Genomic DNA, 27,768 nt, shown 5'->3' on the forward strand with positions numbered 1-27,768 from the left:
AGACTATTAATGCTCGAATGCATTTACTATGCAGTAAGGAAACTCGGCATAATATGTAAATGCAAAGATATCGGGCAATATTTTACATCAATCAGCTTCCAAATAAAGAGAAACAGTTTATAAAGTCACCTCAAAGATAAGAAATCAGTTCTATAATAACTTTGCCAGCCTCTTGCACTGTAAAATATTCACACCCACAACATTTGAAATTGTATTCATATATCTTAATTCCCTAGTGATTTTACTTGAAATGTTCTTTTAACATTGTAATTTCTATAGTGCAGTATAAAATGAGATTGTATTGTGTCTGTAAGATACTTCACACACTGCAAATCCATATATAGGCCTCAATATCAATGCTAACATATGCTAATGCCCTTAATAAAAACAATATTTAGATTTTATATAGCGCTTAATACATCAAAATGACATCACTAAGAGATTTACAGATATATTATCACCCCGGTCATTGGATCCTGACATGCCCGCAAACAATGTATGCCCTTCTGTATCAGCATATGATATTATCATATCATTTGACAGTATTTAAGGGGAGGGGTTCGAAATTTTTCAAAGTATGTAAACATATCTCCCTCTGGGCCCCGTTGCATAAAAGTTACTATTATGGTAATTTTGCCATCCAATGGTAACTTCCCTGTAATCCTTGATTCTGATTGGCTGCTTAGAATGGTTACCATGGTAGTTACAATAGGATGGCAAAGTTACCATAATAGTAACAGGGCCCTGATGAAGTAGAATCTGTCTTTTAAAGTAATAGTTCTTACTATTTTTTGTAGCAGCTTAAGGGTGGTCACATCATTCAGGAATAAAATGGCTACTTGGTATCTTGAATAACAGGAACAAATAACTGCAATTTGTATGATCATGTAATAAAGATTCAATTTGAGACTACTTCTAATGATAGTGATAGCAATAGTAATACAAATGATGATAATAGTAACAGTATTAATGCACATGTATCCATTCCAAAGAATGCTAAAGGTGCCTTATAATGTTAAGTAATGTGTTGCTTTTTCCCCGTTCTTAAAAGTTACTATTCACCCTTCTGAAAAAAATAATGATTTGGCCAAGAAATTTAGAATAGCATATTATTCATATATATATATAGGAAAAACATACAGTACTATTATTAGGTAATCCTATTTTCGTCAGGCCAATAGTTTTTTTCAAATTTTTCTTTTGAGAAAATGGAATGATCCTGCCCTTTGTGCTTTGCAACAAATAAATTATCTTTCCACTTATCCACAAAGCACAATCAAAGTGACAAAAAAAATGTAAGTTGTCATAGCAATCTTCTCAACTTTAGCCGGCCAATCAGAAACAAGGAGAGTCTCTCGTTTTCAAGCAGTAGTCTCAGGTTTTCTCAGGGAACATAAACTATTTCTGAGTCAAATATCTGGTCAATTATTTGTCCCAAACTTTCAAACTGTTTATTTCTTAATGTCTTATATAATTTTTTTATATGTTAAGTTTCTCCTCCTACTTCATAATTCATGAATATTCTACTACAAAAAGCAATTCTATAATGCACTCCATGTCTCATATGATTCATAGATAGCAATAAAAAGGCTGAAATTAATAAATGAATGTAAAATCAAGGCTGATGTATTTTGTGAAGAGAGAGCTCATGATCTGAGATCGTATTCCTGATTTCATTGGTTTACTAAACTAAATTTCAAACGTCAATTATTTTCACTCTTGTGCTTTGTCACTTATTTTTATCATCATGAGGAAGAGTTCTCCCTCTCTCTTGCCTAGACTCTTCAATCCTCTTTTTTTTTCTCTCTCTCTCTTACAACATCATGGGTATCAGGATGACTGGTGGTGTGACCAGTTTGGTGGTCATTCGTTGAAGAGGGTCTTGTGAATGTCAGGGCCAGTTTTCCCATTCTCCTTCTTCTTCTATCTGTAGAAAGAGGCTAGTGAAGAGGACTGTAAAGCCTACGTTCAGGACTAGGACTAAGAAGATAAGGCCCTTGCTGGCAGACCAGGTCTACATGAGGGGAAAGGAAAGAGAAGAAAAAACTATTAATGAGTTATATGAGAAAGAAAGAAATTTGTCAAAATAAAAGAAGACAATTTTTATTTAAAATAATATATATATTTATTTAAATAATTTATCATCTTTACTGGTGATCTTTCCTAATGAGAAGTACCTGAATCTCAAACCATAGTTTATCCTTCCAATTACCAAAGTGCTTAATATGCATTTCTTAATATATTACAATTCGATAGTGAATGTTCCAGACGAGAAAATAAATAAAAATCAATAAACAATGTCCAATAAATTTTCATGCACATTAAAATCTAACAAGATGGGTGTTCGTAAGCAGGTGCACAGTTATGGTGAGACTAAAAAAATAAAGTGAGAAAAGGTAGGTGAAAATGATGAAAATAATAACTGGAAAGTTGGTGGTAGGTGGAATAAGAATGTGAATTAAAAGAGTACAGCAAAGTAAAAAAGGTTTATGATTAACGCAAAAAAAAGAAATAAAACCGCATTTTTAAGTTTGATCTATGATATAATAATGATACAATAAAAAGTTTGTTAATAATATACACATCACATTTTTCATTAAGGCAAAAGTCCAGGGCAAAGATGTTCTTCAGTGACGTAAGGAACTTTGAATAATAAAATATGCTGTGAACAAAATGAAAAATTCAATTACTCTCATTGAGTTAGGTGAAAAACCTGATCATTCACTTAGATTTTAGCTTGACAGTTTAACAATGTAACTTCAACAAAAATCAGTTCATGTAAAATGTGCACATAAATTCAAATATTGCTGCAACCTTAAAAAGATTTTGAAATTTCATGAGTGCTAAAGATTCTATAATTTACTTTAATTTCATTTTCTTGTTTCGATTTCCAAGAAATACTTAACATTGTTTTCTGTTGTAAATTGTGAGATGAGTAAACAGTACAAATTATTGTAAATATGCAACATTTTTGTCAGGGAGGATAATAATAAAAATATCACAATTATAGTGAATGTGGGGTTCACAGATGTTTTTTAAAAGTTCACAAAGTATAACTATGGCATTAAATTATGTATTATATCTATGTCAAATAGCTATTCTTGCCTATAACAGCACATGGTATAATCATCCAATGTTGGGGAAAGTACATATTTTCTTCAAAATATGTTTGATTTTGTGATAAGTATAGCTGCTGGTTAATTCAATATCAATGAAAAGTATTCCAATCATCTTGCTCAGGTGTGATTTACATAATATCATCTCACAGAAGTATAATGGACTATTCCAAAGAGTTAAGTATGACGTAAAACCTTGTTTCAAGGCTGAAGCACAGATGATATTCAAAGCTTAATTTGATTGGTCAATACACAACAAATTTGCATGACCATAGGCATTTAAGGGTGACTTTTAGTCATACTTAGCCCTTTATGAAATAAGCCCTTAATCATTGACTTACTTAAGTAAATATTAGGTGCGGCATGCAACACCAACCCCCTCTGATACTTTATCCATTGTTTTCTTGTAATTATAAGGACTCCTGCTTCTATATCCAACGTTCTAGTAGAGTAGGCTATAATTCTATCTCCAAGTAGAGTAATGTTTCCATTGTGGAACCAGTAAGGAGCCCATCTCCTTTATCAACTAGTCAGGTGCTCCCTTAGAAACAGAGTTTGTGTATATACAGGTCATGCAAGGTGAATGAGACTACAACTCAAGGCCAAAGACGTTTGCTGCAACTTAATCACGGCTTCCAATTCATAAACAAAATTAAGGCCATGCTTGCTGTCACGTCACGGTCAAACTTGAAGCAAGAAACGGTATGTACATGTATCGAGGACCAATAGCTAGACCAGGACTAGGGCCAGCTATCCCAGTTCCCTTCTTCTTCCATCTGTAAGAAGAGACTTGTGAATAGGACTGTGAAACCCACGTTAAGCACCAAGACTAGAACGGTCAGGCCTTTGCTTGCAGCCCAGTTCTGTAAAGGAGGAATAAGATGCATAGGACAGGAAAAGAGGAAAGAAAAATGAACATTAGTTACTTGAAAATCTCATTTTGGAGGTTAGTTAATAAAATATACACTGATAGTCCAGTTCTCGGAAGTTTATTACATATCCTCATCCATCCATTAACAAATATCACATGGTGTTAACTGGACAGAATTTGGTGACGTGTGATTGATGACAATTGAAACCAAAAAAAATTTGATGAAAAAAGAAAGAAAGAAGTAACACACGAAGAACACTGGACAGTGTTATGAGGTGACTGAGATGAAGACACAGAACGTCTGGAAACCAACAAAGGAAGTGAGATGCAAAACAGAACTGTGGCTAGGAGGGAGAATATAAAGAATTAAACAAACTTTCATAATGGTATAGTGACACACTGATGATACATAATAAGCTAGAACATAAGTAGACATGTACAGTAGTATGAGTGTGATCAAATAAAACCAGACACACACCAGGGAAAATAAAAATATGACACACTAAATATTTAGGTAATTATAAAATAATGATATGTAAATAGGGCTTCAGAGTGGATTGGAAAGGTACAACTAGACAGTTGAGCATGAATATTACATTTTGAGGATAAAATGACTGCATACAGATAGATACATAGAGAGAAAGAGGTTGAATGACATCACATTTTAAAATATATGGATGATGCACATAATCAATATGAATCTTTGATATTCAATATCCCCCTAAAATATAAAAATATACTACATGGAATTGAACTATATTGATAACCCTATCCGAATATCATACAATGTCGCTAAAACAAGTTTAATTAATTGTGCATGTACCACTTTGTAACAATTCTGCGAGAAAATGAAATTGATATTCCAGAGCAATAAATAATCCTCTAGTTAAGTAGAAATGATAATACGGTACTAATAGAAATAATTATAACAATAAGAAAAGAAATAATAATAAGAATGATAATAATAACAATGATAATAATAAGAATAAAAATAATAATAATATAAATAATAATTATCATAATAGTAACAATGATACTGTATGCAAATTATATATTGCTATCTACCTAGTATAAGTTTATATCTATTGAGGGAGAGTCACATGCTTAAAACTTGTTTTCACTGTTTATAATGGTCTATTTCTCAATTTAACTGAAACCCATTCATTGAACTTATTGAAGGAGCAAGAAGAAAAAAAAAGATACTATACTCTCCTATGAGACAGAAAAGAAATTACCATTTTAGCAGAATGTACAACAAGTGCCCCCTCTCCATCTAGCTCTGGGTCTCTTACATCATCCTCTTCCCCCTCTGGCTTAGGTTGATACTTGATACCACATGTTGCTGGAAACCTTCCTTGGAAGGTCCGGTAATGTCCAGGAGGGGCTGCATCTACCTTGGTAGCTAGTTCAGTGATCTTGATCTTCTTCTTCTGTTTTAACTGTTGTTGCTTTAATTTCTCTTGATCATCGTCATCAACCATGCGATCATCAAGGTATGGATCCTCCTCCTCCTTGTCATATATCGATTCATCTTCGTAGTATTCATCTCCATAGTCGTTATAGTGGGCATCGTATCGATCACGATTGTTTCCATGGCTACTGTGATACGCATCATCCAGGCCCTCTTGTCTGGTGAGTTGTCTCCTAGGTGGTCCTTTCCTCTGATTCGATCTCATGGCTTCCCTCCTCAAGCGGTCAGAATCTGATGTTGTACTGATCCCTGAATCAGGAGTAAGATCCGCTAAGGACCTATCACTGTAATGCCTGTTCCTATCCATGTGGTATTCTCTACCATCAGGACCGTATCTCTCATCCATGCTATGATACTCCCTCTGATGATACTCTCTCATAGTCAACATCCTCCTATCCATTTGAGGACTGGAGTCCGACGGGTTGCTCTGCTGAGAGTTGCCCATCCTGTCCAAGGTTCTGAGATGTCTCCTAGGAACTGGACTACCATCACAAAGGTTTCCCGTCGACCGAGCCTCTCTCATTTGACTGTCACTCTGTGGACTGGCTCCACGGCCGTCCCATTCGTTGGACAATCCACTTGGAATAGACCGGTCACTTGATTGAGATGATGGATGGGAGCCCTCACCACGTTCTGACCTGCTTCCAGATCTGGATTTCACAATGGTTCCTCTCATTCTGTTCTTACGATCAAAGCCCCCTAAGTGACGACCAAAAAAGCTCTTTTTCCTGTCTAGCTTGATGTCACCACCTTCTCCTGCTGAAACGTAAGAAAATCCAAAGATTGTGTTAAGTCATTTTCAATTTTTTGATTTTGTCAAACCCAAGGACTTGCAGAGAAGTGAGTTCAAGTTTGTCATTTATACAGGGTTTAACTACACAATGTCTCATTATTCAGTCATTAAATAAAAAATGGTTTATCATAGATCTGTATTCCAAAATATTCCAAAGAAATTAAGAACTTGATCAAGAAATGAAAAACAATTGAATTTTAAAAATTGTTTACATCTTTGTTCCTTATAACAAAATAATAACAAGATTTAAATCATCAACACAATTCAATGAACATTTCATTTTAAATACATTGAACTGTGATGAATCTTATCTTATTCAGAGCCATAAAATAACCTTTCAATATCTTCATATTTTCCACCTAAATATTAGCCAACGCATAATTTATCTACAGACTTCAATGTATTACCTTTATGGTATCATTTTTATCTTTAGTTAGAATTCACAGAGACTCCTTGGTAATCTGTGAACCCATCTTCCAATCATTGATCACACTTACGATAAATAAAGGGTGGTTATAGAAGCAAAGCTAATTCATGTGCATTTAAGACAGGACAGGTTGGGTGCGATGATCAAGTAAATGTCACCATGCCTGCTAGATTTAACAATGGCCTTGCTGAAGTGGGACAGGATTTGACAGTAGCATGTGACATTTGATTTGGTGGGTACTGACCTCAATCATGGGCAGAGTAAAGAATTATAAGCGCCTTCTTACCACAAGCCCTGCGTGCCAATCATAATCCATGTGATATTAATGGATATGAACTGGCCGGCTTATATAGTACCCGGGTTATAGCACTGTGTCATGGTAATCTGCTTGAAGACATCCCCCACTGCCTTTGATTATACACATGTTATTGATGATTAGTACTATTAGTACTGATAAGGTTAAGTACTATCCTCTAGGATGGAATCATATGTAATATTTGAGAAAAAGCTAATGAATTGTAAGATTGAGAATGACACATGATTGTAAGAAATCTTTATCAACATGCCATAAACTATTATTCATGGAATGCATAGAGAATTTGCATGATCTTACAAGAGCATAGAAATATCATACATCTTCAGTGAATGTTAAATCATAGAGAAGTAACTGGCCAGCCATCTAAATTTAGACAATCATGAATATTGCATCAAGTTAAAGTTCGAGTCAGAGAAAGAAAAGAGAGAAAGAGAGAGAGTTGGTGGGTCAGTGAGAGTTGTAAGAATTTTAAGATACAATATATATATTCGGGTCTCATATTGACAGATTTCGTAGAGAATAATGCAAGTTAAAGTAATGAGAGGGTTAAAATGTTTTGAGCATTGGCCAAGTATCAAGGAGATTATATAATTTTTCTACTGAAGATGTCACTGGTACACAAATCACAACAATGGTAAAGTAAGGCCCGCTGTTTAGAGGGTATCTGCCCTCTACTGTTGGTGTTGATCTTGTGCGCTAATAATTAAGCCAAAAAGGCTTCAAAACTGATATCCATAGGCACATAAAATTACAATCTAATGATAGTGAGATATTAAAGACTTGGGGGCCCTAAATTTCTTTTTTTTTTCATTTATCAAAACACATGGAAAATGGTCAGACCTACTAAAACAAATATGTGATTAGAGAATTTCAATCTATCGGTGAAGTTTAGGTGATCTAATTGAGGAAGAAAAAAGAGGAAAAAAATTTGCTCATTTTGTAGAGACAATATTTGAAGAATCACTCCAACTGGGTGATCTTAAATTTCATTAAAAAGTGAGTAAGCTACATGTTCACTCTGAATTCATTCTTAAACATCAACCACTTTTAATATATTCTACATGTATATAGAATTAATGCATGCTTAATTTCATATTACATGAATGCATGTTAAATACCTGAAAAATACTTAATCGAGCAGGTGGGTTCATTGTTCATATTACTTTTATATCAATTATATGAATCCAATTCAAATGTCTGTGCAATTCTTGATCTCATGAAACCAAAATGCAGATTTAGTGAAATATGACACACATCTTACGAAGATAAAGACATGGTGAAGTCCAAATGTGTGGAACTGTGATCAAGAAAGCAGCTATCAAACTTTGAATGATAATCATCGCTATGAGTTTAAGAATATCTAGGATTGCAAAACAATGTAAACTAATAACGGAATGTATTATATTATTTATATAAGAATAGATCTAGAGTAGATGTGGACTCATTATTATTCAATAATGAATAAAGACACAAGATTTAAATATACAGCAGAATAAAAATCACTCTTTTCTAATTTCATCTCATATACAAAAATAAATACAGTGATCATGAATATTACAGAAGATGATTTCACATAATTTCAAAAGGACAGAGTGAACCATTCATGAAATATAAAGATAGTAGTAGGTGATATTACCTATTGTATCCAAATTCATATTGTGCTGGGTGAATGATACAGATTTTTGCCTTAATAGATTGCAATATATATTTTGGCCTAATTATGAACAGTGACCAGTTTTGCATGTATTCCAACATATATTTATGTAACTGTGGTAATTCATCAGTATAATGTGTTAAATTGGATTTCTAAAAAAAAAACATTTCAATAATCAATTAAATAATGAATGACATGTGAGCATTGTGGTCTAGTGGTTATGATTCTCGTCTATCAATCTGAGGGACTTGAGTTTGATTCCAAGCTGTTTCATGCTTTTCTTTAGCAAGTTCAAGTTTAGTTCAAGTTTATTTTCCATTTCCATTATCAGCATAAGCAAATACAAATCAAACATACATTATAAATATAAACAAATACAAAAGAAATATGATAACAATGATTACAAATCAATTGCAAGTTCCAAAATATTAGTAAAATAGTTTTAACACAATCTGATATGGAAATGAGGGGATCCACTAAAAAGCATTGCTTGTAGAGCGTGGATCCCCTAAGAAAGATAGCAAGATTATACCCAGACCGTGCTGCACTCAACCCAGGTGAGGTGAATGGGAACCCGGTAGGAAGGAATTCCTTTAATGCTTGAGTGCCTAGGCAGCCCAGCTAAGGCAAAGGTGATAATAACAGGGCCCGCTGGGAGAACAGTTTTCAAAACTAAAGTGGCTATCCTGGGTAAATACGCCGTTATTATTATTCTTATTGTTATTAGTAATTCATCAATAAACTTTAATACAAGGAAGGTAATATCCCACAAAAAGTCAAATGAAAATAGAAATAAATATGTATTCTACAAACACTTATATATACTGTGCTTATGTGTCTATTATTTATTTTGCAATCATACTTCAGCATGTGCTGCTGGTCAATATCCCAATAAATAAATAGATTTACTATGGCTATGTGGTTATCTTGATAGAAATGTAGCAGTGTCTGGAAGTGCAACCAGATAGATAAATGCCAGAAAGATGAATTGATAAGTGAAGGCTAGCTGGCAAGTTAATGCAATTATAGACTGAAGTTTGTTTTTGTAGGAAGATTACATGGCAGACATGTGTTGGCTGATGGCGGATGTATGGTAATAAACACTAGAGGGGGGAGTCTTTAAAGCGAAAACATTTCTATCCATGAGAGTGATCAGTTGTCCCAACACACATGGAAAACAGTTCATGTATTACGTGGGCATACTGTCACTGTGGGCGTATATTCATGTTTCAACTACCAATAGACTAGGTCACTTAAATAATAAAAAAAAAATCAAGATTGAAACGTAGGAATGAGGTTTTAGTATGTTATGTTCCAATTCACCATGCTAGAATTTTGAAGACATGTTATATAAAATAACTCACTTAAAATAGATTTCAGCTCAATAAAATAAGGAGATATGTAAGAAATCTGATGGTTTCTATGGTATAATGATAATTCAATGTGTTTTGCAAAGAAATTCAAATTAAAAGCGTTATTCATTATTTATTAGCACAGATCTAGAGTAGATGTGGACTCATTATTGTAAAAATACATTAAGTAATGAATACAGACCCAAGTTTTAGAGCACCACAGAATGAAAATTACTCTCCTCTAATTTCAACTCAAATACAGATACAATGATCATGAATATTACTGAATATGATTTTATAAAATTTCAAAAGGACAGAGTGAACCATTCATGATTTTACCAAGATAAGATAGTAGAAAGTGATTTTACCTATTGTATCCAAAAAGATATTGTGCTGGGGTGAGTACTACAGATAACCAATGGTTTTATCTAAAAAAATCAGCTCAATAAAATCAGAAAATATTTAAGAAATCTGAAGGTTGAAATGGTATAATGATAATTAAATAAATATGATGCTTCATCTCTGTTTCAGCTAAATAAAGAGTGATGAAAGATTCTCTTCATTGTCCTAATGAACAAAGTTTGAAGCCAATACATTATACAATTCATTTACATTTCATCAACCCTATTCCAAGGTAAAACTGGTTTAACAATTATATTGAAATGACCATGACTAAATCAGTCACACTCCCTACAATATGCTTTAAAACATGACAAATTCAAAGAATCTAAATTACAGGCAATTAAATTGAAATAAAGGTTTGTTTAGATATTGTGAGTCAAACCCAAGCAAACGATTCTAGTGTACAGTTCACTTGAAAATGAGGCCCCCCCCCCCCCCCGAAAAAAAAGAAGGCTGATTTTTTTTTTCAACCTTGCACGATAAAAAAAATATGGTGCACTGAAGGTCTTAGCAGTTTACTACCAAATACAATCAGAGTTTTTCTCCAAAATTGACAAATAGAATCTTTTATTAACGAGTAGGTGTGTGCCGAGTTGCATGTTCATTATTGTAGTGTGTTTGTTCTGCCATTTCTGAACATGGAAAATATCTCTGTGGTTTGTCACAGGAGTTTCACTCACTACCTTTCTCCCTTGGGATACTAAAATAACCGTGATTGAAAATAGAATGGACGTCTACCGATTAGATGGGAATTAAATCAGAATTGTATATGGTAGTGGATCGTATTACCGAACACTTTTCATGAATTCAATCATATCAAGCACATTATTCTCATAAAATTCACCAAACTTTCACCATAAATACACAATTACCTACAAAATATAAATATGTAAAATTTTTGCCGAAATAGTTTTTTCCTTTTTACGATTTTTGCTTCCAATCGGACCCCTCTTCGCATGTGAATTTTTTTGGTCACTTGAAAAAGGTAACGTATTACCGAACGTGTGTTTTCTATGGGAAAAGTTGAGAAAACAACAAAATCACTGATGAGCTATTTTGACCATATTTTATTGTTTTTAGAATATTAAGACTTTGAAAATGTGTTTTTGACCATTTTTCATCATCTTTCTATTCAAGTTCTCTTTGGAAGGATGTTGCGAAATTTTGAATGTATGAATTTTTTTTCTGATGCGTATGATGCGCGCGTTCGGTAATACAAGGCCGGTCGGTAATACAATCACTCACTATACATCATAGAAGTAATCTCTGCCACCTTGTGTTAGCTCATGTTTACACATCTCGATATCACGTATGAAGGCCAGACATATACATGTACATACTTCTCCTATTGCCTAATCATATCGTCCTGATATTGTAATGTATCTGAAGTACATAATATTTGGTTGCTATAGTAACTCCTCTGATCTCTTCCTTCCTTCCTTCATTTGCGTTCTCTACCCCGGGAAATCGAGGGCAATGACATGGCCCAGGTGCTCGCAATAAATGCTAGGAGTGATGGGAATAATCTAATCTAGGCTCAAATGGCATATTGAAATGTCAGAGCGTAGACTAGCTCATGTTAATTTGATTCTGATTTAGCTCATTTTAATGCAGCAACATGTGTATCAACGTTGGGATTTCATGCAAGGGATTCATCTGACATTTCAAATAAATATGAACTAGTTAGATTTAAGCATCAAAATTATCACCAAAGCAGAAGGTTCAAGCAAAGTGTTCTTCATTTAATACAGTGTGAAAATATATAGAAGGAAATGTTCTTTATCAAATCATCCTAACAGATGTTTGGTACAACAAAACCTCAGTGCTATTTTGAGATAAGTTTTGTTCATAAAATGGAATCAAATATTACCTTTTTGAAAAGGATATAACTATTTAATGTCAGATATACTCCATTGAAATGAACATTATTGTACCAAAATTCTAGTTCAATGACACTTTTAGGAGTGAAGCATACATAGCACCCCCATCTAAAGGTATATGATCACAAATGATATTTAAAGAGAATGGGAAGTGACCTTAAACGTACCAATAATAACATGAGATTCTGAAAAATGAAGGTGAGAAAGATAATAAGAGGAAGAGAAAGAGTGTGTGCTATATAGAACATTCTTGATTAAGCCAGCCAGAACATTTTTTTCTTCATATACATGTATGTATACATAAAGATAATTCAAGCTAATACAGGCTGATTCAATAGGTTTGCTTAATTGCATGCTCTCAAATCCAATGGAATGAGCTCAAATTTGAATTATCTGTATAACACAAGTAAAAGAGAGAAGGATACAGAAATACTAAGGGACAGAAAGAAAGTTAGAGAAGGTAGGGGATGCAGGGAGGGGATAGTCAGAGCTTAAAGTTATGCAAGGACTTTGATAGAATAGGCACGTATTTGTGATATACAACAATTGCATGTTTTGAAGCTTTAAGTCATGTAGACTCCTCAAATATTTTAGGAGTTACCACCTTTATGCTCCAATAGATGCCATATGCCATGTCAAATAATTAAGGCCTTCACTAAGCTGCCACAAATTCTAGAGCTGATATTGTGTGGGAAGCTACCTACGAGAGTGCAGGGATGATGGGAGAAAGATTGAAGAGAGGGGTGGAAGAACCTACCTCCACCACCATCACCACCACCACCACCACTATCACCACCAACACCAACACCACCACCAGGAACCTGTATCCTGACGCCCATCTTCCTGGTAGCCATTCCGTCTGATGCTACAAGATATAAGCGGAGTACCTTCTTTATCAAATATCACTTTAAATCAGCTAAACCATTGCACACCATGCAAGTGAAGGTGCCCTATTCAAAAGACCTTTGCAACCAGGACAAAAAAATAACTGCAACTCTATATAGTATTGAACACAGTGAAAACAAACTGCATGGGAATCAGTACTTGGCTCTGCATCACACATACCTTCAATTTTGATTTTGAATCATTTATTTCACATCCAACTATCGCTGGAATAGAGAGTGTTGTCAGGGGGTTCTGTCAATGTCCTCAAGACATTTATATCTGCACACACATCTATCACTAATCAATTAAAAGTGGAAATGCAGTTTATTCAATGTTTGAAGAAAATGAAAAGAATCCATAGGGGAAACGTGGCTGAGTTTTAATTATTCAGTGATGAAAATACATGACCATGCAGTTTGACTTTGTGTAATACTTGATTCCGCAAGGATTAATACTTACGACTAAATCTTGGAATCTAGAACTCAACAAACTACATGCACATCACACCAATATGGCTGTTAAGTTATACCAAGGACAGACAACAAAGTGAGAAGAAAGCTATACTACCTCTGACTGGCAAAGGTGTTCAAGATCACTCTAACTTTAAAGAGAATATTCACAACACACTATGATCATCTAACCGATCCATGCACAAAAATGTGCTTGGAAACCCACAACAACAAGAGTACAGGTGCGCTTCAAATCCTGCTATAACTGGTGAATGATGTCAGTGCCTCCAACCATACTAATCCAGTTAATTCATGCAAATTGGATAGTAACTATTTACTATTCAAATTATGTGTAAGTTACCCCCTGTTTTGGTACATGTACAAGAGAAAAAGAGATTATATTTGAGAACAATCAAGTATCATAAGATCTCTGTATCAAAGTAATAAGAAGAACACTAATATACATGGATACTTATTTTAGGTGACATCTGATGCCTGTTGCATAAAACAAATAACCTGGCCATTTATTGAATGAGTTTTTGGCATTCATAACAAATGAGAATATTTTTTGGTAGGAAAATTTCAGGATATTCTGATATGTAAAAAAATGAGATTCAGCTAATAAGGTATGCACTGAATAAAAATACTTATGAATGCAGACACTAATATCATACTGACAGAACAATTAATATAATGCTTTTGCTTATTTCACCTAATGGGACAATCACCTGAATTAGCTCAATAATATAATGAAGTTTGGATGCTAAAATTTTATAGGGCATCAACAAGTTCTATAATGAAATATAAAATGAAACTATTCAGAGGGATTCAGCTATTGGATCGAAATAGCATCTCATCTAACACAACCTTTTCAGGAAGTTTAGACTTACATATAGGATGCTACTGCACAGTATCAACTTTACATCTTACAAAAGAAGTTGTCATGGAAACCAAGATATTATATTGGGATAGTCGGACGGGGGTAATTCTAAACTAGGAAACGAAGAAGTGTACTGGAGGCTAAATTCTATCATTGTTCGAGACAAAACATACAAGTACTGTACATACTAGAAAGTGACTGATCTCCAGCATTTGCAAGTTACTATACATACTAATACTAAATCACAATGTCAATTTCATGAAGTGATAAATAACATTATCTCCAAATCTTCTTGCTTCAGTGATGCAAACAAAAATGTGATCATTTTAGACGTAAGTAAAACTACATCCATGGTCTGTTAGTCCTAGTTTACTTCTCATATTTGTTCTACGATAGAAGATAGAAAATCTGTGCCTCTAACACCGACTTACTAAGGACCTGAACTTGTTTTAGCCATGTGCAGCATCGTTATTAACATGCGCCAAAAGGACATCCCTCATGTAACCACGATCAGGTTTTATTTGCGTGAATCTTGTTTTTCAACGTCAAGCCGCAGGTAATTGCTTGTCACAGTTGACTGAAGAACTATCTACCCTTCTCTCCCTCTCAACCTCTCATTCTGTTTTTGTTACATCCTGTTCTTTTGTCCTTCCATTGCCCCCTTTCCGTTGATACATAATCGCATCCTTTAGTTTTAATAGAAGTACTTTTGTCTTTAAGATCTCATCCCAATGAAATTCGCAAATTTAATTCTTATTACTGTTAAAATCTATTTTCTGATCAAATTAAGACCCAATCTCTATACCTTTATAATATATTTTTATTCAATTGAAACTCAATCTCTATCCAACTAATAGTTTAAAGTAAAATGATGTGATGCTCTTTTCTAAGAAATACAGCTGAATTTGTTAAATCTTGCCTAGATTTTAAAGCATTTTAAAATCTTAGTCTAAAATCAATCTCATTTCTTAGAGTTTTCATGTATTCCTATTATATACTCAATCAAGCATTGATTGAATTACAATTCAATGATTTAATGTATATTATATTTTCCCTTTTTTTATTCAACACACTTTCAAACATTAGTCCTACATAAGAAAAGTTCAATTCTTGTTCTTTCTCTCTCTCTCTCTCTCTCTCTCTCTCTCTCTCTCACTCTCATGATGTCTATTTATGGTCACAAGTGCCCCAAGCATGTCAAGCTGAAAACACATGAAGCTAAACTTGTCACATTTTGTGTTGTTTTTCTGATCTTCCTTCGAGATTAAAAAAACCCTGACATTTATATACATTATTTTGACATCAGAACTTACGAAAGAAAATGGGGGCATTCAATCACAAACATACGCACTAAATGTCCTGGTATTATAATGATCCCCCTTGCCTAAGCTGGAATAGATAAGTTCATTCTAAAAATATCGTAAAAAGCAGGTTGATTAGAGTGAACTTTGAGAGAAATAAATCAAGCTCTGACTTTTTTACAAGAACCTTATATTCTTGTTATTATGAGAGTAATTTGGACAAGTAGGATAAGGTTAAAGTTTCTTCTGGAAATGAAGTCTATTTTAAGAAACATATATACAGTTACTTAAACAAAAATGTTAACTTTCTTAAGATGTTTTCAAGATTCTCTGTGAACTATGCTCATTTCTATACCCCCTCTTTTAAACTTTTAACAAAAGTATATAACAACAATAGTGATAAACATGATAGAAATATAATGATTGTAATAAAAACACTAATAATGTTAATCATGCAAAGTGCGTAAGAGGCACTCAGGTACTGGATATAGGCCAATAGTACGTAAAAACAAATATTCTTCCCAACACGGGTAGCTATTTATCCATTGAGGTACAAAACTCTGTCTTCCTGCAACATTCTTATAAGGTTAGTAAAAAAAATATATCATCATTATCGTCACATACTTTCTTTCATATTATAATTTTCCCCATATTTTCATTGCATAACCATTGCTCCTTTCATCGGTATATCATCTTTATGCCTCAATTCTTACTTCTACATCATAAAATGTGTTTACCTATTTTTTTCTTATATTGCATTTTGATGCAGACACATGACATTAAGACAAGATTAAATTGTGTGCCAGAGGAAATCCTTCTAAATGTTAGTACTGTGCATGGTTTACCAAGTGCTCTACAGTAATTATACACAGTCCCACAAAAAAACATATATTACACCAGTGAAAGGGTGATTGAGTGAAAGAGAGCTGGAGAGAATAACAATGCATTAAAAGTCCAAGACATTATGCTTTTCATAAGATCATAAACAACAATTACTAAAAGAGCATTTGTGACTCCTGGCAGGAGAGATAGTGTATATCCTTTGGCATTCATCAAGAAGTTAAAAAGGATTACACAATAATCAGAAGAAAGGAAAGCTTCTACTTTGGCAAGGCCCCTTGCTTACTTATGTATGCAGAGCCAAGAGATGCATCACCTACGTGACTAGCGAATTGTTATGCTTCAGGGCATGCAACAAGTATTCTGTGTGATTCAGCCTCAGAGAAAAGAAATATTAAAAGATGGAGAGAGAGAGACATAAAGAGACAAAGAAAAATAAAAAGACAGAAAGAGAGATTGTGCAAGAGAGGAGAAAATGCAGAGTATCAGTGAAAAATGAGACAGATCAAGAATTATGCACAGCTGAAAGGCACGGGCAAAGATAAAGCAAAGAGAGAGAGAGAAAATAGAGAAAGAAAGAGAGAAGTGAGGGAAGAAGAGTTTATAAAGATATGAATAGACAAAGAGATGGTAAAGAGGCAAAAGACAAAGAAAAAGACCGAGAAATGGAGAAGGCGATTGAGATAATGGAAAATCTAGAGTTAAAAGGAGAATTATCGTGAGCTGTGTGCAGTAGAGTTGGATAATGGATCATCTTACCATAATCATTCATCATGGACATGCCTGAAAAAATACAAAATGTTGTTAGTATTCCTTGGTTAACAACACACGCACACCAGCATTAGAAGCACGTCACTGACTCATTACACATGCACAGTCCACCAAGAATTTATATTATCATGTCATTAAAAGGCGTAGATTTCCCTGGCAATGAACACTGCAAAACTTGCATTAAATAAAACAACAATCGTCTACATCCCTACATGCTTTACAGAATATTCATCAGTAAAGTTAAAATTAATATTCTTAGAAAAATATTAGAGAGTTCCTTCCCGGGGGGGGGGGGGGGGGGGGAACTTACATTGGCGAGTGGATGCCATGCGCGACCAAAAAAGCATGAAAATAATGAAAAAAAGGTATCTATTTTTGCTAGGAAAGCTACGTGTTTAGGGTCAAATTTGCGAGGGTGTAAACAATTAAGACTAAAATGTTTTATAAAGGATGTACTTTATGCCCCAAGAGTCAACATTCCGTGTTTAGAGTATGATTTTGAGTGAGATGTGGGAGGTGCAGGGGCTGGGGCTGTACTAAACCCAATCAGGTAAAACCGACGACAGTGCACATAACAATAAAAATATTGTTGTACTTGTTTAGGGGGTCAATTCAGGGAATACTTGCCAAGAGTATGTTTTGTTTCCAATACTTGTTAAGGGTAGGGTTTCACACACCAATACTTATTAAGTGGTGCATTTTCAGAATATGGAAAATACGTGTTTAGGGTGCTTTTTGAGACCCCATGGTCGCGCATGGTATCCACTCGTCAATGGAAGTGCCCCCCCCCCCAGGTTCCTTCAAGTAAAGTTCAGTGAAGCTGTTTCTTTTAAGATCTTTATCTTTATTGTTTCTAGTTTCATTGTGTTTTTTGTGTATGATGGAATATAGTTCTTTGCAATTTTATGTCAACAGTTACATAAGCATTACGGTTATGAAGCTTGATATTAAAGACAATCACACTAAACATTTGATAGAATATCTTCACAATTAAATATTACATGTCATCTACTTTCATTCATCAAGCAATAAAATCATAACTGTTTTTTTTTTATGAAACCAAGATATCAAAATTGAAGAGAATTACTCAAATATAAAAAGAAAGTAAAAATTATATTATTTTTTTGTCTGGGCTTAGACTATACAGCAAGACCTTGTATGCCTGTAATTTTGCTAAAATTTCTCATCAGTATCAAACCCAAAGTTTTACTTTTAAGGATATCATAAATATTGAGTGACTAACAAGTAAACACTTGATATGACAAAATTTATTGATCTGTAAGAGTTTAAGAAATAAAAGTTAAATGATTATATCTGTATAAACTTTTTCATAGTCGACATCTGACTTGCATTGACATGTGTTACTTCCATCTAAACCCCTGCACAAAAAGACTTTCTTTTAATGATCTACCCAATAAGAATATCAACTTCACCAAGAACTTAATATTTATTAGATACTGATTGATGTGGAAATGAATGAAATATTCATATTAGTCAAGAAAAGTACAATTACAATTCTGAGTTGACAAAAGTACTCCTCTAACACAAACTGTGATGAATAAGTAAAAAAGCTCTATGATGTATGAAAAGAGTTGATTATTGCTCATTAAATGGAAAACATTCATATTCACATCTGGTTATTTGAAACTGCAAAACACAACAGCAGAAACAGCACAGTTAACTAGTTTCTGTCAAAGGTTCATCAATAAATAAAAGGAAATTCACTAAACATATCAGAATAAAAGAACAGTTTTGATAAATTACAGATTTGAATTCATAAAGCAAGGGATCAAAAATCACTGAAGATAACAGCCTACATGAAATCAACTGCACGGGTCTCTATCAACCCACAAATTAAAGAAATTGAAAACCATTTTCTCATTAGGCTCACAAAATGTCATGTAAATTAAGGAAATGATTGGAGATAAATCTACCGAGCCTTCCATCGATAAATAGCTTTCCACATAAACAAGTTAATAAAGTAGAACATCCCTTCAATAAAATGTCACTTGATGATGAGGAAAATATTTTTAATGGTTTGGAATTTAACATTTAATCACAATGCACATAGGTTTAAGTATAAGAGCATGTATCCCACTCCTGACACCATTTAAAGTCAAGCTTCTGGATTTAAGGAGGAAGGAGGTAGAATCCTGATATGAAGGATGATAGTTGTCTCCTTTATAGGTGAAAGTATTGAACCCGTTTTGTGGGTTACGATAAAAACATAAGGACAGTAATACACCAGATTTTAATGCTGAGTAGAGACTATCATTTTTTAAAGATTAGGTTATTACAATGTGACATTTTAAATGCATGAATACAATGGTGATGACCTTCAAATTCGTCTACAAAGCTCTTATAAAGGTCAAACTTGTAAGTTAAATTTTGAATGATATACACCCCTTCTTGAAGAGAGCTTACAAATAATGCAGCAATGGACAAATGTTAAACTCAATTAATTTCACATACTTTATTTGTCATCATATCTAAACTTCCAATAAGCAAATAGCCTTTTATTTGAAGATCATTCCAAGTTTATTACTTTATTCAAATCAGCAGTCCAACATTCTTTTCTGTAGGAAACATGACACAGATTTATTTCTAAGAATGTAGATTCTTCAAGTTCAGGTATGCTATACCTACAAGTGTTTTCTATCCCTCTTCAGTCTATTTCTAAATGACATATTGATGTGATAGTTTTGGGTGATCTAATACAGCACCTGATCTTTCCCGATTGCCTTCCTGTAATTGGGTCAACCAATAAACAACGCCTACTAATGAGCTTACAATACAGTCTTCCTGATATCAACATGTCTATTTCACTGTCCCAGCCTATTTTATGGCATATATTCAATTTCAAATGACTGGACTTGATTTGATTGGATATGATCGTGATTGGGAATGATTTGAATTAGAGACGTATACATACCTCTTGGTGGTAATGTTGAAGCAAGATCTTTAGCCCTAGCTCTAGCTTTGATTGATTCCTCTCTGGCTTCTGAGGCTTCCACATCAGACATCTCAGCTTTCTCCTTTGCATACGCAGCCCTATGATCACAGAAGATTAATGTAGAAAACTCAAATTAAACCAATACACTAAACATAAAAGCTTCCAATGGTAGGAAAGCCTTTTATCATTTTCAGTAGATGAGTGGCTTGCCTCAGAATAGGTGCTTTGACCATCTTTTTTCCCCCACATTTGCTGTGTATAATGAATGCTACAGCATATGCAAATTTATGACAATATCATTGGACTTTAAAAAAGTGAAGTGCTCTACAGTTTTTCTTAAATGGCTTTATCTAAAAACAAGAAATCAAACCGCCATATATGATTTATGATCTAAACATATCCAACATAAAACCATAATGGAGATGATACTAATGACATCAATGTTTGATTAGTCATCATAGTTTTATGTTTCATGCGAAATGTGTCTAAAATATGCTATTTATTAATGTACCAAAATTAATTTAAACAACTTCAAAAGTAACAAATATAATGAGGATAATTTGTTTGTTCACATTACTGGTCTGACGGGCGAAGGGAGAAAAGCGAAGAAGGGTATAGCTTTGTTTTTCTTTTTTTGTCCAAAGAATAAAAACCTAAATGAGATGTTCTTCTCTCTCTGAATTCATTCAAAATTTTGCTTCCACGCTCTGCATGGGAAAAAATATCAAAATTGCCTTTCTCCTTTGTTTTCCACACCTTTTTTTCTACTCTGTTTTTCCTATAGCGGGGTGGAAAATAGAGGTTTGGTTGTTTCGGTTAAGTCTGTTTGCTTTCTCGCACTGTTTACATTCCATAATGTGTTACGTTTCAGTTGCCAGTTTTTCTGGGTCAGGCCGGCTGTGTTTGGAATGTGGTAGTGATGGAATTCAAACTGAATGGTTACTAGGCGTTGCTATAGGCTGTATGGGATTTAGAATTAGTATTTTCCGGCACTCGATGGATTTGGAAGAGTAGAATTTAATACTGAATTAGAATTTATGGACAGTCCAGCTGAGCTTAAATATTTTTCTATTCTGCTTCTGATTTCCTGTTCTCCAGCTTGCTTGCATTCTTCAGCAACTAGAGAGAGAGAGAATGAAGCTGTGCCTCTACATTCTCCTTCCAGGCCATGGGAATCGCATTCTTGCCAGAAATCATAAAGTATACATGGGTGTAAAGAGTATGAAAAGTATTTTTTTATTGCACTGACACAAAATTTCGGCTCTTCTGTTCAGAGCGGTAAACTTTTATACCGTCACTCCCCCAGTCAACAAATGCTATTTCTTCCCCTTTTCAGCAAGCAATTATTAGGCAAAGTATCTGCTCAAAGGGGGAAGCATTAAATTCGTGCCGCACGTGCTATATGCAAAAGTAGGTACGATGAAACTTTATTCTATATCGCTGCACATCCATCTCTTGTCCTGTTTTGCGCCATTGATTTGAAATTTTGAATATCACTGAAGTTTCTTAATCATACAAAAGGAAGCGCTTAATATTATGAGCGAAATTACACAATTTTTTTCTTCACAAAGTAAGTCACAGTAGTTTCCGTGCTTCACCTGCATGGAAAAGGAAAAGTCCCTCTTCTAGTTTGCATCATCCCTTTCACATTTTGGGGGCACTCATCATTCTTTTGAAAACAGGTTTTATTTTTAATCACAGCAAGTCAATTGAATTAGAGTTGATAAAGGTATTAGAGATGCAAGAGACGTCTTCTTTTGATTAAAATTTGATGAAATATCAAAAACTTAGTGCGGAGAGCGGGAGGGGGAAAACTCTCCCCTCCCTGCACCCACCCCCCTTGGGAGCACGCTTTGCACGCTCTGTAAGTGTTGGCACGCTTTGCGTGCATTTACCGCCCCCTCCAAAATTATATCATGGTACGCGGTTGGTCACTGTTACCAAGTTTTTAGGAGTGATAATTGACCAAGATTTTTCTTGCAAATACCAAATTCTTGCCTAACTCCTAAAACTTAACAAAAATGTTGGTATCATTACCAATTAAACTACTTAATCTCTTATACCTACACTGTTAAAAAAAAACTGATTTTACAGAAAAAAGGAAGATTTTGCAGAAAGCAATAAAAGAATCATTCTGTAAATTCATAAAACAGGAATTTTTCTGTAATTTAACAGAACCTGTCTGTTTAAAAAGGGGACAAGGGTGTTTTATTCAAGGAAACTTGTAAGGTTCCATACACCAAATACCAATTTCCCGTAAGATTACGCAATCTGGTAAGATTACAGGTGTTCTCGAGACTGCTGCAGGAACTTCTTTTTTTTTAAGGATAAATTTTCTAACAGTGTATAAAGCATAACTTCCTGAAGCATATCTTTAACACAATGTATGTACATACATGTTACTTGTAGACATTAATCACTTTAATATGACTTGCATACCTCACCAACTATTTTTCACCTACCAAAATTAGGTGAAAATGTAGATAGATAGATCAGTAAACTGCCAAGTGTATTTTAGTATTTTATAATGTATTAGAGTATGTTATGGCGCATTTTGGTAAATTACACGTTTTGGTAAAAGAAATTTGTAACCAAAATATGCCGATAGTGCACCTATGCCTGACAGGATTTTTTGTTACCAAAATGTGCAGTTAAAACGTGATGTGTATGCACATTTTGGTAATGACTTATAAACCAGATTTGACGATTAAAATGGAGTAAAGACTGATAATTATGGTATTGAGTTAGAGACACAGTTAGTGTTTAAGTTGCACATTTTGGTAATTTACCAAAATGTGCCGTAAAAGAGTATTTTAAGTGCCATTATACTTGACAAGGGGAAAAATTTGTTTCCCTTTTACCATTCTATTCTATAAATATCATCATCAAGAAGAATTCCTTTATGGACAATAAAGTTATTCAATTCAATTCAATCATCATCTGTAAAGGAGTGTAGGTAGTCCTGTAAATCTAACACTTGATGCATAATTAAAAGTAGATGCAGTGCAGGCGTGGATGTCAGACAATTTCAAAATGTTTGTTTGACCAAAAAGAATCTAACCCGTGTTTAAATGAGTTGATGCTGGAGGACATTATTAGTGTTGCAGGCAAACTATTCTAAGATTGGAACACTCTTTTGCTGAAAAAGTTGCTGCGGGCGTTCAACCGACAGTGAGTAGTGAACAGTTTGAAGGGACGACCTCCTGTTCCCTGGTACTGGGACCTCATGAAGAGGGATTCTGGATCGACTCTGTCTATACCATGCAATATTTGTAATACTTGTATCATGTCCCCTCATTCTCTGCGGCGATGTAAGGAGTACAGATTCAGTTTAAGAAGTCTTTCACTATAAGATAAGGAGCTGCATCCTAGGATGATTATAATTTGTAGATCAATTGAAAGTCGGTGTAGTTAAATCCAATCTTTAAATTAGAACCTGACCAACTGTTCACGATACATTTCCCCAAAAAATCCTAGCATATTTTTTTTTAGAGAATCAGGGGCGGATCCAGGAGTTTGACAAGCCAAAATGGCATTTTTACATTACAAATTTCAATTGTGCCTCTCAAAGGGAGGGGGAGGGCCAGCTTCGCCCCCCTGGATCCGCCAGTCAGGAGAATTTGTAAATTAAAATCATCTTGAATCGATATTTGAATTCTTGATGAAATTATGTATCCATGTGTAGTACCCAAGCATGCAGGTCATGCAGGATGATGACTGTCTACCCTTTAATGGATACAGTCAGTGGGAGTTACAATGAAAGGTCAAATTATAGAATGATGACCTTTTTCAACTACCCAGAATAAGGGATGACAGAAATGACAGTGTGAACATAGTTACTACTACTCAACTCTAAACAAATGCCTAACATGACATTGCCTGTATTTCCAATAAACTTCTCGGTGTGACATGTTCATAATTTCTCTCTAATAATATTTTCCTTTAGGCCAAAACAGTATGATATAATTTAAAACAAACGGGCAACAGGATAAACCTTCCATCTCGTAGTAAAGAATTTGAAAATTCAATGATTTCAACTGCTGCCCAGTTTCATCAAATACCCTCATCATGGAAGCAAAAATGTCAAAAGGGCAAGCTGCTAATAATTAATTCAAAACTCACTTTGTAACCATCAAAAGAATTTAAATTACAAAATCAAATTACAGGGTATAATTATGGCAGTTATTTGTAAGACCAAGCTTTTTCTCAAGCCATTGTTGGTTCATACAAAGCATTCTCAATAAGTCAATATACAACATTCACTTTGATGCTAATATGTAAACAACACTACAGGCAGAGTATGCACTAGATTCATACTGACCTTAAAGGCCAAATGTGATATTCCAGAAATACATATTTTGTTGAATTGACATTCATCCAATAATTAAGTTTGATGAAAATGTTTATTATGATTATGTAAAATTTACCCCTTACTCACAATAGGACCTCCTGATTTATATATTAAATTCATAGAATCATAAAATAATTTAGATCGCATATATTTTTGGGGTATTATAAAAGCTAAGCAGTGCCCATATGAAAACATCATGTCGGCCTACACAGTAGCGTACGCAGGGGGTGGTTACATGGGTTCAAATCTCCCCTTAAATATTTTTGATACCCAAACCCCCCTAAGAATTCAACCCCTCCCCTAAAATTTTTTGAAGACCCTTTTTATTTCCTTTTTTTTTTTGCTTGTCAAATATTTTTGAGGTACGAAACGATGTAAAATTTACAGTGAAGACCTTTTTTTTTGGGGGGGGGGGGGTAGGAAGCGACCTAAAATTTGTGGTGAAGACCTTTTTTTTTGGGGGGGTTCAACATTTCATTCAGTTTGAACCCTCCCCCCCCCCCTTCAAAAATCCTGCGTACGCTACTGGGCATACATATTAATCACTGGCTGATTATACATTGCAAAGGACATTCAACTGTTCCCTCACATACCATGTTTCAGATTTGAAAACTCACATACCACATATCAAATATGATTTTCCGTATGAAAGGAAGTCATACAATACCTTTAATAGCTTCATTTGGAAGCTATTCAAGAATAGAGTAATCTTCATAAAGCATTGTCCCAGGAGTATTGTTCCCAGGGTTTGTCTTTTATCCAGAACAAATCCATTTTCACTCTAGTTTCCTAGCTATCTTCCAAGGTCTCTAGCTTTCTCAATTTCCTCTTCCCCCTGAATAACATCTTTACAATGCATGCATGATATTATGAAAATCTTTCCAACCTGCCTCAAAGAAAAATACTCCCAATTCCAACGCTGTCCAAAGTCATAGATACAACCTGGAATAATGCACTGATGATACACTTACAATCTGACTTTAGAATATTGTATTTGATTTCTTCCTATAAACTGCAAGAGAAAATGAAGCGCAATGTCTCATAATTTTTTAAGTGATTTGTAAACGTAAAGCTGACGCTTCATTTTCATTGTCATGACCATGAAGAAAAATGCACAGCACTGATGTCTGTGAACAAGGAAAAGAGGCATTCTTGCATCAACAAGTGAAGTTTAAGAAAATAAAAGAAAAAATGAGAGAAACACAAAGGTTTGCAAAAAATCAATCAAAGAATCAGAGTAATAGTGCAAGCAATTACCCCCAATTTCATATAGATTCAGATTTATAATGGTCCAGAACATCTTTTTCTCAAAGAAGCTTGTGTGAAAATATGATGATATACGTAATGCACATGTTAAATAAATTTCCTGCAAATGTGACATTTTAATGAAATTCATATCACAGAACATATTATTGGGGAGCAGCTTGAGTATCACATCACACAAAATTTGAAAATATCCATAATTGTGTTACTCTCTGGTGATCTTCATCAAACCTTGAATAATCATTTCTCTCATTGTTCTACTTTTATAAGAACCACCTTGAGCTTGCCTATTGTTACTAAGGGCATTGTTGCATGAACTGGACGAATTGTTGTGTGGATATTAACTTGATTCTTCAACCACAATGGATATGCGTGGTTGAGTGCCGTGCCTAATAAGACACAGGAAAGTCTGGGGTTCAAAACCTTGACATGGCACTTCACCTTTATTGCCTGTCCATGTCTTTTGGATGAAGACAACAGTTGTTCACAGTCATAAACATTCATACATGTCTGTAATAACTAAAAACCATACACATACACCATATGCAGAAATGAATTTGTTGATTTACCAAAGGTAAATTGATTGATTGCATTCTAAATTTGAATGTACCAACCTACAAAATCCTCAGGTTAAGTTTACTTCTTAGGTTAATAGGGAGAAGGGTATACATATAAGAAAGAGATATGATTTTCTTAGAGGAGACAAAAAGTAAATGTGACTTTACTAAGAAAAACAAGAAGTTAATAATATTGAAACTGAATGAGTTCATATCTTACCTAGATATTGCCAGGTCAGCCTTTGCTCTCGCAAGATTAGCAGCCTGTCCTGCCAAATCCACAGCATGCCCTACCCGGTCACTTATCTTTTTTGATCCAATAACAAAGAGTTTCTTTTTTCCTGATGCAACTAACATATTCTGTTTCCATTTTCCTTCCTCCTTCTGGCCATTAGGGTATGTCAATGACCCGTAGCCATGTCTCTTATTGTTATGCCACTCCCCTGCATAATGGTAGCCATCTGATCTTTGGCTTGTACCATACCCTGCCCTTTTGTCCTGTTTCCATTCACCCATGTAGACCTCCGTCACGTCGTGAGAAGCCTCTTCTTCGTGCATGTGTCCCATATCACTCTCAAAACATGATGATTGCACTGAACTTGTGCTCATAGTACTTTCATTACTCTTTAGTGAGTCTTGATGTTTAAGGTTGTGCCTCAGAGAAGCGACACTGCCCCCGCTTTCTACCAAAGAATCTCTGTTCCTGTCTTTCCTACGTTTGCTCCTAAACCCACCCATGAGTGTCCTACTCCTCCGTGAGGTCTCATTCCGCTTAAGTGTGGCACTCTTGTTGCTTTCCAAGTCGGAGGTACAGTCGTCGGAAACGTCCATTGCAAACCCTCCCCGCTGCCCAAAGTTTTCCGGCGAGCTCGCGATGGAACCATTTTCATGTTCGCTGCGTAACGATGTGAGGGATGTCCGTAGTGATGGTCTTACGATAGAAGCCATGCCATATGGAACACTGTTTCTGATCCCGTAGCCATGTCGCATGCCTCCTGTCCATTGTCCTTGATATATACCTGCAATGCAAAATTTGAAAAAGTCTTCATGAAAGTGTTCAATGTTAAAGAATCTTGCATAGAATAAATTTACAATTTTTTAAACAGTAACTAGAAACTAAGTGTGCATTTCTGTATATAAAAAAAATGAATTCAATCCAGGTATATCCACTGAAAATACTTCTCCACTCAGGGTCCCCAGAACAGTTTTCAGAGTGGAAGGGGGGGGGCTGACCAT

At 34.6% G+C, this 27,768-nt stretch overlaps 1 protein-coding gene across 6 annotated transcripts; it reads right to left on the reverse strand.

The window, feature by feature from the left end:
- Positions 1 to 27,550, reverse strand: LOC129279902 (uncharacterized). 6 transcript variants are annotated; one of them, XR_010298436.1, is made up of 7 exons: positions 26,753 to 27,550; positions 20,341 to 20,459; positions 17,397 to 17,420; positions 13,040 to 13,147; positions 5,223 to 6,217; positions 3,458 to 3,979; positions 1 to 2,014 (listed from the first exon to the last, which is right to left on the reverse strand). XR_010298436.1 is itself a non-coding variant. In XM_064115719.1 (7 exons), exons 1-6 carry the CDS (start codon positions 27,520 to 27,522, stop codon positions 3,857 to 3,859), a joined length of 2,139 nt encoding a protein of 712 aa, XP_063971789.1. In that variant the 5' UTR covers positions 27,523 to 27,550; the 3' UTR covers positions 1 to 2,014; positions 3,827 to 3,856. The 6 variants fall into 6 exon arrangements, 3 of the variants coding, with proteins under 3 accessions (XP_063971789.1, XP_063971791.1, XP_063971790.1); XM_064115719.1 differs by having other exon boundaries at positions 3,827 to 3,979; XR_010298438.1 differs by lacking the exon at positions 17,397 to 17,420 and having other exon boundaries at positions 5,223 to 6,214.
- Positions 27,551 to 27,768: the final 218 nt, after the last annotated feature.

Source organism: Lytechinus pictus, chromosome 2 (genome assembly GCF_037042905.1).
Source record: "Lytechinus pictus isolate F3 Inbred chromosome 2, Lp3.0, whole genome shotgun sequence".
In the NCBI taxonomy this organism is placed as follows: Eukaryota; Metazoa; Echinodermata; class Echinoidea; order Temnopleuroida; family Toxopneustidae; genus Lytechinus; species Lytechinus pictus.